This window comes from Perca fluviatilis, chromosome 17 (genome assembly GCF_010015445.1).
Source record: "Perca fluviatilis chromosome 17, GENO_Pfluv_1.0, whole genome shotgun sequence".
NCBI lineage: Eukaryota > Metazoa > Chordata > Actinopteri > Perciformes > Percidae > Perca > Perca fluviatilis.
In genome coordinates this window covers 8,504,300-8,517,354 of record NC_053128.1, presented here as the reverse complement: position 1 = coordinate 8,517,354, position 13,055 = coordinate 8,504,300, and the positions used below count along the sequence as shown (strand labels likewise).

At 37.9% G+C, this 13,055-nt stretch overlaps 1 protein-coding gene across 1 annotated transcript in view; it reads left to right on the top strand.

The window, feature by feature from the left end:
* Nucleotides 1–13,055, top strand: part of LOC120545024 (amyloid-beta A4 precursor protein-binding family A member 1-like) — a 38,924-nt gene that overhangs the window by 12,675 nt on the left and 13,194 nt on the right. Inside the window, exons 6-8 of the mRNA XM_039778956.1 lie at nucleotides 3,619–3,651; nucleotides 3,948–4,034; nucleotides 4,568–4,768. Coding sequence (XP_039634890.1) covers nucleotides 3,619–3,651; nucleotides 3,948–4,034; nucleotides 4,568–4,768 — 321 coding nt within the window. The remainder of the gene's footprint in view (nucleotides 1–3,618; nucleotides 3,652–3,947; nucleotides 4,035–4,567; nucleotides 4,769–13,055) is intronic.

The following is a 13,055-nucleotide window of genomic DNA, read 5'->3' as shown; positions in this document are numbered from 1 at the left end:
ATCAGCACATATAAAAATGAAAAAAAACACATTTAAGGGCTCCTGTGTGAATGTAGCTGGAGTCAGTTGAGGGCAGCTGGTGTCAGGGAGTGAGTGTGAAAGATGGCTTACAGGGACAGTGTAGCATTGAGACATAGAACTGTGTGCGCGGGAGAGATGGGCATTTTGGAGAGGCAAGGGAAGAAAGTTAGAGGAGCTGAGCCGAACTCTGCTTTCTGGACGGTTGACTGACAGATCCAGGACATTGCCTCCATTAAGGTCTTAGAAACCTACAGGGAGGGAGACATTTAGAGACTGTGTAATGGTGAGGGGATACGCAGTCATTTTTAGATCACTGTCTCACAGGCTGGGTGAGCTGGCATCTCACTTGTAGGGAGGCAGTGATGCGACACGAAGAAGTGGCTGATACAGAGTACCGATCTGATACCAGTACTCTTTTTCTTTTTTTCTTTTTTTTTTTTTCTCTCCCCCAAATTTAAATTCTATAAACATCTGTATTTGGAACTGAGGAAGGGGTTTGGTTACTCAAACATTCTAATTCAAAATCACCACATTTGGATTTACATGGTTTTCACTGCACAGGAAGGGTAAAACAAATTGTAATCTGAAAAGTAACTAAAGCTGCCAGACAAATGTAATGGAGTAAAAAGTACAATATTTGCCTCTGATTTGTAGTGAAGTAGAAGTATCAAGTAACATAAAATGGGAATACTTTTAGTAAAGTACAAGTACCAAAAATGTGTACTTAAGTATAGTACTTAATGTACATTTACATAGTGAGTCAGGGGTTAATCACACTGCGTTCCGGCAGTAAATTAATCTGATTTGCCATTTCATTCTGCAGCCATGAGTCCAGTGTCGGTGGTTAGTTCACATGTTATTACAGAATAACAGCAGTCGAGTGTCTGTTATCCAAACTGCTAAAGTCAGTTGAGTGGAGTGAGTGAGTAAAGCCGGTTACAGGCTCAGTAGGGAACGGGACACTAACTTGCTGACCGTTTCTTTGTTTATAGCTGCTAGACCAGAGAATATTTGAAACAGTCCTGAACTGTCCTCATTGTTGTTGTAATGTAGTTTTTGTATGTTGAGTCAGCACATGATGTGAAGCCCACCACAGGTCAGGAGTCCATCTTGAGATCATGATGATGCTGAGAGGCGTGGTTAAAACGAGAAACATTGGGCTCGTTCGAGTTGAGCTGCGTCTTGCCTGTAAAGTGGACGGGAGCATGTGGCAGCAGCCAGGGCCGGTGAAAAAAAGCTGCAGCCAAGTCGGACAGTTAACAACCGTTCCAAGCAGCCTTCGGTCTGAACTTGATGTCACAGAAACACTCCCATCCTGTTAGGTCTGATTCTGATTTATTAAAATGTTATCAGACACGTGTATCAGCTTGTAAGCACTGCAGTCTCCAATTGCTTTGATTATTAGTACCCTGTTGAAATGCTCTACACCCGATCTGTTGCTGATGTTAATCTACAGCAGACCGTAGATGATCTGTAATCTCAATGCATTTAAGGCCGGGACACATCAGGCCGATTATCGGCCGTGGGACAGTCTGGCGAGGTCAGTGACTCAAATCTGTTCGGTGTGTCCCGTGCCGTCGTCCGTCTGGGGGGCTGTCAGCGTTCATTTTGGCCGACCTGACATGTTCGGTCGGCGGCAGGGAAGTCGGGACTCACCCGGAAATGACGAGCGGAATGAGGTGACTACAGTCTCTCAAAATCTGATGAAAATCTTTTAAACTGACCTTTGTTGATCTGAAATGAAGACAGATTCGGCAACTGCACGGCCTATTTCTCGCTTAAAATGTTTTCAGAAACATGTTTCAGTGAACTATTTTAGTACAATATGAGATCGGATTCTGAACGGCCGCCATGACAGTCTGGTTCTGAATTTCCGGAGAAAACAAACCCATGTGACGCGTTCGTCCAATCAGCTGCCGGTTTTCATTTCTTGGGCAACATTACAGATTAGCGCCGCCTGCTGTTATAGAGATGTATTACGTCTCGTCTCGTCTTTTTGGTCTGTTCTGTGGCACTTTTTTGGACCTCGGGGACGCGACTGATCACATCGACGGGGTTTTCTGTCAACGGTTGCCCGTCGGCTATATGTGTCTACACCATTATTCTCCCTGACGACCCTATCACCATCCCCCACGCAACACAGAATAAGCCTTCAAATCAGACAAATATCAATCCAAAATCACTTAAAAGTTTGTATAGAACGTCGCCATGTTGATCGTGAGGTTATCGTTGACCACGTGTGCATGACGTCTGGAGCAAGTCGGGATCAAGTCAGACACAAATCTAACCGGCATGCACTGGGTGGCGATTGTCGGTCGCCGGTGATCGATTCTGCGCAGTCCTGGCTCATTTCGAACGAGCCAATTGTAATGTTTGCGCCGGGCTTCGAGGGCTTCGAGGGCATATGGTAGTCTTAACAACAGTGTTAACAATTTAGATTTTTTCATGAGCTTTAATAGAGGTCTGATTATCACCATTGAAAGAGCTTTAAAGCAGCACAAATTGTTTAGTCTTTCAAATGTCAGAAAATTAGTGTTTTTAAAAAAGAGCCCATTTTTCCAGAGCCCAAGCCAATGTGATTCAATGTCTTGTTTTGTCAGACCACTAGTCCAAAACCCCAACATACAGCCAGCTTTAATGTTAATGTTTTTTCTTTCTTTTCGAGCACACATTTTGACTTGTCATAGTAGAAAAAGCAAAAGTGTTAAAATAAACATTAACCGTGATCCAGGTAGAAACTACGGTCATTTTGATTTTAAGATATTGTCTCCTATCGGAGAAATTCGTCTTGGGCAGTCGAGAGAACAGAAAACGGCGACACAACAGAAAATGGCGACACAATGCACACAAACGCACAGTAAACATGCATAAAACATAAGCATACATTATGTCATCCCATGCGTTCAATGAACATCTGGTACACCTCACACAAGAGCCCCCCCCCCTACCTTTCCTCACACTCACAGCAGAAGAACACATACTTCCCCTCATATTGCACTTAATTCTGCCCAGATTGCACTTTTCCCATAAAATCATGTTGTGGTCAATAACTTTTGTATTGCACAATGCCCAAATTCATAATTGAGCAATACCATATCAAATTAAAAATATTGCCCCCGAACCCTCTCAGATATTGCACATCGTACAACCATATTTATTATAATATAAATATTTACAGATGAGATCCACTTTAATCAAATCTCTAATGATGAAACCTTGAAACCACATAGGTTCAGTTAAGCGAGCACATGGTGGCATAAGCCAACATTTGAAAACACAAACCCCGAGCTGTCATGAGGCGTCGGCCACAAACATATGAGGCAGCTTGTCTGTCTTCAGGGTGGTTTTGTGTCACATTGATGAAGAGGAAACTTTTGATCATGTTTGCTGCAGAGGCCTCTGGCAGCCTGCTGATGCCAGATGTGATAGACGGCAACATCACTGTCCTCCCACACGCACATACACAACCTTTAATTTAGCAACTGGAATGGAGAGAGTCTACAGAGAGGCGATTGGGCTGCTGTCGATGCACCCAACAAGCTGTTTTCTTATACTGTCGTCTTTCTGAGTCTCTATTGTGCTTTCTGATCACCGCAGGCTGCTCAGAAGCAGGCAAAGAACAGGAAAAAGGTACGTTTAGTTGGTTTTCTTTGTCTCTCTTTGATTCTCTTTCATGTAAAAGATAAATGTGTGTTAGACAAGAACATTGGTGCAGATGTGATTGACATTGATTGTACTCTTTTGTTTGTCGCATGCATGTTGGGTCACCATCTGTGTTTTTGCTTTCATTAGTCTTTATTTGTAGCCGTTAGATGCGATGGCTCTTAACAGTTGTGACGTCTGCTCTGATCTCCTTCGCTTTCTTTCATCAGCCTGTTGCTTCTTCTGTTCTGCTCTCTTCTTGTTGTCTCTTTGTGGCTATACAGAGCCCCGACGGGGAGCCTCCGTCCACTGCTGAGGTTGATTTGTTCATGTCCACGCAGAGGATCAAAGTCCTCAATGCAGACACTCAGGTAGAAACATGATAACGTGCATTCCTTACCTTAAGTCTATATATTATGTGATGATACATTGATCTGGATCGATAAATCAATTCAATGAGCATATTATCGATGCAAAGTGAAAATATCGATAAGATGGTGCCCTTTTTTTTGTTCATATTTATTCTTTTTATTAAAAATAGTTTTTAATTTTAAATGTCTAGAAGAGCTCAGTAATGAAATTGTCAAATCATGTTTTAGTTGCTTTTTTTGAGTTTATATAAATGTTACTGTGTTAAATGGGCATATGACACATTGTTTAATAACGATCGTAGGCCCCGAATTGAATCAAATTGAAATTGTATAGTGACAGACTTTAAGATATCAGCCAAAGATGTCCAAAGAATCAATATAATATTGTGTCGTGATGAAACTTGTGAAATTACACCCCTACTATATATACCTTTAAATCCTTCTGGAGGGACGACAATGTCATCATACGCAGAAATTTGAGGATTAATTGAGAGTACCTCATATCTTTCTTTTTTTTTTTTTTTGGATCCCAGGAGTCTTTAATGGACCTGCCACTGAGGACGATCTCCTACATAGCCGACATCGGTAACATGGTGGTGCTGATGGCCCGGGGGAAGATGGTGCGCTCCCGCAGCGCGCAGGAAAACCTGGACCACGCAGCCGAGCAAACCACCATGAGCCACGATGACAGACGGCTGTACAGGATGATCTGCCACGTCTTCGAGTCTGAGGATGTGAGTAATTGAATATTAATCTGTTATTGTTGTACTATCCTAATCATATAAATCATACTTGCCACTGGAAATCTTTCTTTTTTTTTTTTTACCCCATTTATGAGCTGTAGTAGGGTGACCGCAAACAGAAACCACCATGGCTGACTGTGGCATTATTTAAAGCAATAATTTAGTTATACACTCACCTAAAGGATTATTAGGAACACCTGTTAAATTTATCGTTAATGCAATTATCTAATGAAGCAATCACATGGCAGCTGCTTCAATGCATTTAGGGGTGTGGTCCTGGTCAAGACAATCTCCTGAACTCCAAACTGATGTAGGAGAAAGGGGCGACTGATTCAAGCTGATAGAAGATCAACTTTGACTCAAATAACCACTTGTTACAACCGAGGTATGCAGCAAAGCATTTGTGAAGCCACAACACTCACAACCTTGAGGCAGATGGGCTACACCAGCAGAAGACCCCACCGGGTACCACTCCTCTCCACTAACAGGGCTCCAGACTAACTTTTTGCCTTGGTCGCACTGGTGCACTGGTGCTTTTTTATTTAGGTGCACCAGCACAAAATTTAGGTGCACCCAAATTTTTCCTCACGTCGCCATTAACGCCACAATTTCAAGGTCACCTTTTTATCACACACCATATACATTCATATATATATTATGTCAATTATTTTAAATAAGAATAAGGAGTTGGTACATCTTTTTTTTTTGAATTTGAAGCACAATTATACTGTACTCAAAGTCTTATAGCTGGTCCCCCCTTGCTGTCAAATGCCCCTCAGATGGCCAACACCTGTAATTTGGCCTTCTTCCCCTTTGGCCTTGGCTAAACCAGCTTGCCACACTCCCTAGCATGAAAATTCTCCAAGCTGGGCCCCTCCACAATGATTCTTATCAGATCTTCCACTAGTCCAGGACTAAAAATCATATCTCTGTGTTTTTCGGCTGAATGGTGATACACAATATATACAGTACAGGCCAAAAGTTTGGACACACCTTCTCATTCAATGTGTTTCTTTATTTTCATGACTATTTACATTGTAGATTCTCACTGAAGGCATCAAAACTATGAATGAACACATATGGAATTATGTACTTAACAAAAAAGTGTGAAATAACTGAAAACATGTCTTATATTTTAGATTCTTCAAAGTAGCCACCCTTTGCCTTTTTTGATAACTCTGCAAACCCTTGGTGTTCTCTCAATGAGCTTCATGAAGTAGTCACCTGAAATGGTTTTCACTTCACAGGTGTGCTTTGTCAGGGTTAATTAGTGGAACTTTTTCCCTTATTAATAAAAAAGCAAAGGGTAGCTACTTTGAAGAAACTAAAATATAAGACATGTTTTCAGTTATTTCACACTTAAGTACATAATTCCATATGTGTTCATTCATAGTTTTGATGCCTTCAGTGAGACTCTACAATGTAAATAGTCATGGAAATAAAAAGGAAACTCATTGAATGAGAAGGTGTGTCCAAACTTTTGGCCTGTACTGTATCTCTAGCTCTAATTTATATTTTTTACAAAGTGGGCTAAATGTTCAGTTTTAAGTAAAAGCCGCTTTTCACAAGCTCTTTTATTAAAACAGATGTGATTAAAATAAAATGCAAAGACAGGTTTTCCTTCCCAATTTGAAAATATACAGCTGCAACACTTGTAAATAATCTGAAATAAATAGCCTGGGATATATTTAAAAAAAAAAATATCATATATAATATATCTCTGAAAAAGCTCCTTCACTTCACACACCGGATAACCCAGTAGCTCATATAGGTAGATAGGTTGAGGGAGTACGATGGCATACTCACAGAGTGACGGCTGACTCATTATGAATGGGTCCTGCGCAGGTCGAATGCGGGTCAGCGGCGTTACACACATCTTGTGTAGGCTATGAAATGTCTGTATCGTCACTGCGCTGCATTTTTATGAACTATGATAATGTGGCCGTGGGTCACATCTCTCGCCCAGGTCCAGCAGGCTCCGTCTCACACGCTATTATTCAACGAACTGAAGTTACCGTAGTTCCATTCAATAACTTCTAATGTGTTTTTCGCCGTGGCGGCCGCAATAACAGATTACAGTTACCAGCGGAAACACTGGTACCAATACAGGTTTCCCTCTCATACTTAACAATATACAGCTGTGTTAATAACAATTAAAACTGTAGACAAATGTGGACCGGCGGCGCTACGTCTCTCATGTTGCAGGTGAGCCGGCCCGTGTGTGAGTGAATGGGGGCGGGGCTGCGCGGAGGAGAGATCCAAACACAGCCACCGTTTTGCAGAAGGAATGGGTCATGTAACGCAACATTAAACCATATCGATAGAAACGACATCGCTTTGTTCGTGGAGAGGCAGCGGATGCAAGGAAGTTAGGTGCACTGCTGCGACCTAGGAAAAATCTTAGTTGCACCCTTACAAATTTTGGTCGCATTTGTGACCAAATTGGTCGCACTCTAGAGCCCTGACTAAAAATAGGAAAAATGAGGCTACAATTTGCACGAGCTCACCAAAATTGGACAGTTGAAGACTGGAGAAATGTTGCCTGGTCTGATGAGTCTCAATTTCTGTTGAGACATTCAGATGGAGTCAGAATTTGGCTCAGGCTGGTGGTGGTGGTGGTGGTGGTGGTGTAATGGTGTGGGGAATGCTATCCTATCAATATGGGCCAACATTTCTAAAGAATGCTTCCAGCATCTTGTTGAATCAATGACACAGGAAGTCCTGAAGGCGAAAGGGGGTCAAACACGATGTTCCTAATAATCCTTTAGATGAGTATATATAGCAGTGGTTCCAAAACGTTTTGATAACGTCATTACCAAATCCGTCATAGATTCTGTCATTGTGTTACTTATGGATGGAATTATAGTGAAAACTAGAAAAATGCATTGCGTGCAGAAAATGCATGTGAATGCTGAAAAGCTAAATTGCTGAAGCTAAACTGCATTGTTGACTTAAATGTGTAAGAAGATGAAGTAGTAAAATATTAATTAGTAGGAATTTCATTGAAAAGATGAAAAACACCATTAATGTAAAAAATATGTGGAATATTTAAGGCATTTTGAAAAGCTAACGCTAAACTAAATTATTGGCTTTAAAAGTTCAATAATGCTAAAAGATTTAGAACAATTGAACAATTTGAAAAAGTGATAAAAAGTCATAGTATAGTAAGTCGAAAAAAGTCATAGTATAATATGTTGAAAAAAGTGATAAATGAGTCATAGTATAGCATGTCGAAAACAGTCATAGTATAGTATGTCGAAAAAAGTGATAAAATAGTCATAGTATAGTATGTCCACAAAATTCATAGTATAGTATGTCGGAAAAAGTTATAAAAAGTCATAGTATAGTATGTCGGAAAAAGTGATTACTGAGTCATAGTATAGTATGTCCAAAAAATTCATAGTATAGTATGTTGAAAAAAGTGATAAAAAAGTCATAGTATAGTAAGTCGAAAAAAGTCATAGTATAGTATGTCGAAAAAAGTGATAAATGAGTCATAGTATAGCATGTCGAAAACAGTCATAGTATAGTATGTCGAAAAAAGTGATAAAATAGTCATAGTATAGTATGTCCACAAAATTCATAGTATAGTATGTGGAAAAAGTGATAAATGAGTCATAGTGTGTATGTGGAAAAAGTGATTAAAAAAACATAGTATAGTATGTCGAAAAAAGTGATAACTGAGTCGATAACAGTCATAGTATAGTATGTGGAAAAAGTGATAAATGAGTCATAGTATAGTATGTCGAAAAAAGTCATAAAAAGTCATAGTAAGTCAAACGATCATAGTATATGTCCAAAGAAGTGATAAATGAGTCATAGTATGGTATGTTGAAAGCAGTCATAGTATAGTACGTGGAAATAGTGATAAATGAGTCATAGTATAGTATGTCGAAAACAGTCATAGTATAGTATGTGGAAAAAGTGATAAAAGAGTCATAGTATAGTATGTGGAAAACGTTATGAATGAGTCATAGTATAGTATGTGGAAAACGTTATGAATGAGTTATAGTATAGTAAGTCGAAAACAGTCATAGTATGTGGACAAAGTGATAAAAGAGTCATAGTATAGTATGCGGAAAAAGTTATAAAAGTCATGGTATAGTAGTAGCGAAAACAGTCATAGTATAGTATGCGAAAAAGAGTGATAAATGAGTCATATTATAGTATGTCAAAAACAGTCATAGTATAGTATGTGGATAAAGTGATAAAACAGTCATAGTATAGTATGTCGAAAAAAGTGATAAATGAGTCACAGTATACTATGTCGAAAACAGTCATAGTATAGTACGTGGAAAAAGTGATACAAGAGTCATAGTATAGTATGTGGGGAAAAGTGATAAAAGAGTCATAGTATAGTATGTCAAAAAAAGTGATAAATGAGTCATAGTATAGTATGTACAAAAAAGTGATAAATTAGTCATAGTATAGTAAGTCGAAAACAGTCATAGTATAGTATGTCGAAAAAAGTGATAAATGAGTCATAGTATAGTAAGTCGAAAACAGTCATCGTATGTGGACAAAGTGATAAAAGAGTTATAGTATAGTATGTCGAAAAAAGTGATAAATTAGTCATAGTATAGTAAGTCGAAAACAGTCATAGTATAGTATGTCGAAAAAAGTGATAAATGAGTCATAGTATAGTATGTCGAAAACAGTCATAGTATGTGGACAAAGTGATAAAAGAGTCATAGTATAGTATGTCGAAAAAAGTGATAAATGAGTCATAGTATAGTATGTCGAAAACAGTCATAGTATGTGGACAAAGTGATAAAAGAGTCATAGTATAGTATGTCGAAAAAAGTGATAAATGAGTCATAGTATAGTATGTCGAAAAAAGTTATAAAAAGTCATAGTATAGTAAGTCGAAAACAGTCATAGTATAGTATGTCCAAAAAAGTGATAAATGAGTCATAGTATAGTATGTCCAAAAAAGGGATAAATGAGTCATAGTATAGTATGTTGAAAACAGTCATAGTATAGTATGTCGAAAACAGTCATAGTATAGTACGTGGAAAAAGTGATAAATGAGTCATAGTATAGTATGTCGAAAAAAGTGATATGAGTCATAGTATAGTAAGTTGAAAACAGTCATAGTATAGTATGTCCAAAAAAGTGATAAATTAGTCATAGTATAGTATGTCGAAAACAGTCATAGTATAGTAAGTCGAAAACAGTCATGTCGAACAAAGTGATAAATGACTCATAGTATAGTACGTGGAAAAAGTGATATAAGAGTCATAGTATAGTATGTGGGGAAAAAAGTGATAAATGAGTCATAGTATGTGGAAAACATTGATAAATAAGTCATAGTATAGTATGTCAAACAGTCATAGTATAGTATGTGGAAAAAAATGATAAGAGTCATAGTATAGTATGTCGAAAAAAAGTGATAAGTGAGTCATAGTATAGTATGTTGAAAACAGTCATAGTATAGTATGTCCAAGAAAGTGATAAATGAGTCATAGTATAGTATGTCGAAAAAAGTGACAAAACAGTCATAGTATAGCATGTCGAACAAAGTGATAAATGACTCATAGTTTAGTATGTTGAAAACAGTCATAGTATAGTATGCGGAAAAAGTGATAAATGAGTCATAGTATAGTATGTCGAAAACAGTCATAGCATAGTATGTGGAAAAAGTGATAAAAGCGTCATAGTATAGTATGTGGAAAACGTTATGAATGAGTCATAGTATAGTAAGTCGAAAACAGTCATAGTATAGTATGTCGAAAACAGTCACAGTATAGTATGGGGAAAAAGTCATAACTCAGTCATAGTATGTCAAACAGTCATAGTATAGTATGGGGAAAAAGTGATAAAAGAGAAAAAAGAATTATTCATAGTATAGTATGTCGAAAACAGTCATAGTATAGTATGTTGAAAACAGTCATAGTATAGTATGTCGAAAAAAGTGATAAATGAGTCATAGTATAGTATGTCGAAAAAAGTTATAAAAAGTCACAGTATAGTAAGTCGAAAACAGTCATAGTGTAGTATGTCCAAGAAAGTGATAAATGAGTTATAGTATATTATGTCGAAAAAAGTGACAAAACAGTCATAGTATAGTAAGTTGAAAACAGTCATAGTATAGCATGTCGAAAAAAGTGATAAATGACTCATAGTATAGTATGTTAAACAGTCATAGTATAGTATGTGGAAAAAGTGATAAAAGAGTCATAGTATAGTATGTCGAAAAAAGTGATAAATGAGTCATAGTATAGTATGTCGAAAACAGTCATAGTATAGTACGTGGAAAAAGTGATAAATATGGGATTAGTTTTGTGACTTTAATTCCAAGCAAAACTTCTCAAGTATCAAACAAAAAACACTAACTCAAGCTAAAAAACTGTCACCTCAAAGGTAAAACTTAAAACTTGCAAACAAAACATTTGTGTAGTTGTAAACTATTGGTCTTTTATTTGTTTGATATTATGTCCTTTTGTTTACAGTTCCCTCTGCTTCTTTCTCAATGATCAGTCTTTTGCTCTCTCCATCACGTTTGCAGTCATGCTCCCAGCTTTCCGTTTGCGCTCCCTGACTTTTGCTTGCGATTCTGACACAAACATCTCGCGTGCGAGGTCTTACAGGGGTCGTCCCCATTGGCTAATGAGACTTAAGGGGAAAGTTTGAGTGACAGCTCAGCCTCAGTGCAGGTAAACTAACGTTGGAGACTCAGAGTCTGGTCTGGAGGACACACAAGCCACTCCACAGGGGATTCCTACAAGATTAATAAAGTGTAAGTATTATTAATATATATATATTATCTGTGATCACGTTGCAAGCATGGTTACTAGACATTTGTTGTTTCGTTGTGTTAAGTGACGCTAGCTAGCTAGTAGTAAAGCTTTTAAGTTAGCATTTAACATTAGCTATAGGCTACTGCTAACGTTATCTAAAACTTGTAGCTAGCCACCGGCTACCTTACTGAGCTAATAATTTACCATGGGAATCATGTATTCTTCGTAAGGCCTTACTCAATGGAGCTGTATTAATTATCGTCTTCTCTCTGTAGAGACCTGCAGGACCCGAGCAGAGCTACGATGCTCTCCCAGGTAACCTAAAGGTTAGTAACGTAGCTATATTATGGTCTATTAGGAAAAAATATTATCCAGCTAACTACTAATTGTTGTGGTTTCTATTGGCCTGATAATACACAATGCTAGGGTATTGGTTAAGTTGTACAATGTAGAAGCTGTGAATGTAATATATATAGGGTTCGACACATACATTAGATAATGTTCCATCTGTACACACTGTTCTTTCTTTGCACTACCTTAAGATGGCAGATAACGGACATATTTTTTGTATTTTTTAGCGCTGTAAATGTCAACAATATTTAGAATTAATGCATAGTGTTACTACTGTCCAAACTATGTACTTTAACTAACACACCAGGCCCTTGACAAATACTTTGCTTAGTGATCCTTATGGTTTGATGTGATGTGCATGTGTCCTGGTGGCTGGCCATATCTTACTTTACACATGTAGTCAACGTGGAGGTAGGAATCTAGAAAGTGTGATCAATAATATTCCAGAAATAAGTGTTCCAGTAGTGTTCAGAAAGCTAGAAAAATGTTTCTAGAGTGCATTACAATTATTTATTATTGAGCTAATTTCAAACACTTTTTTATCATCCAATAAGGTACTTCAAGCTTTACAATAAGAAGTCAAGGAAGTGAAGGACTACAGCCACATCCCAGCCCTTCAGAGAACTGTCCTGCAGAAAAGGCTGTCGTCCAGACTGGAGCAGTGGGCCATCAGGGAGCTCAGGAGACCAGATGATCCCAGGCATCCAGGAGTTATGTGTGATATTCCTGCACCACCCTCAGAAGTGTTGTTGCAGACACAAGCCAGCAGAGAAATACAGCTTGCCTTAGGTGAAACTGAATATGTGAAATATATACATAACCCAATTACTCAGTATGTTTGTGTATTGTTGGTGATGAAAAACTGACCCTGACCTGTGATGTACTGCAAATAATGACTGACACTGAGTTCCAGCTTCTTCTACCACCGGAGCCCCAGCTAAATATGTTCAAATATCCATTATGTATGTGAAGTTTTATATTGGACTAAAAATAAAGCATTATAATATTATATTATTTCCTGTTTTATATAATGAACCAAACGGACAAGGGTGAATGTAAAAAAATGTTTTATATATTATGTGCATTTTAAAATATAATTACAGTAAGAATGTAAACACAAATTAAATTACAGGACAGTATACTGTAGTAGGATATATATTGACATACAATGGACTAAGAAACTACAA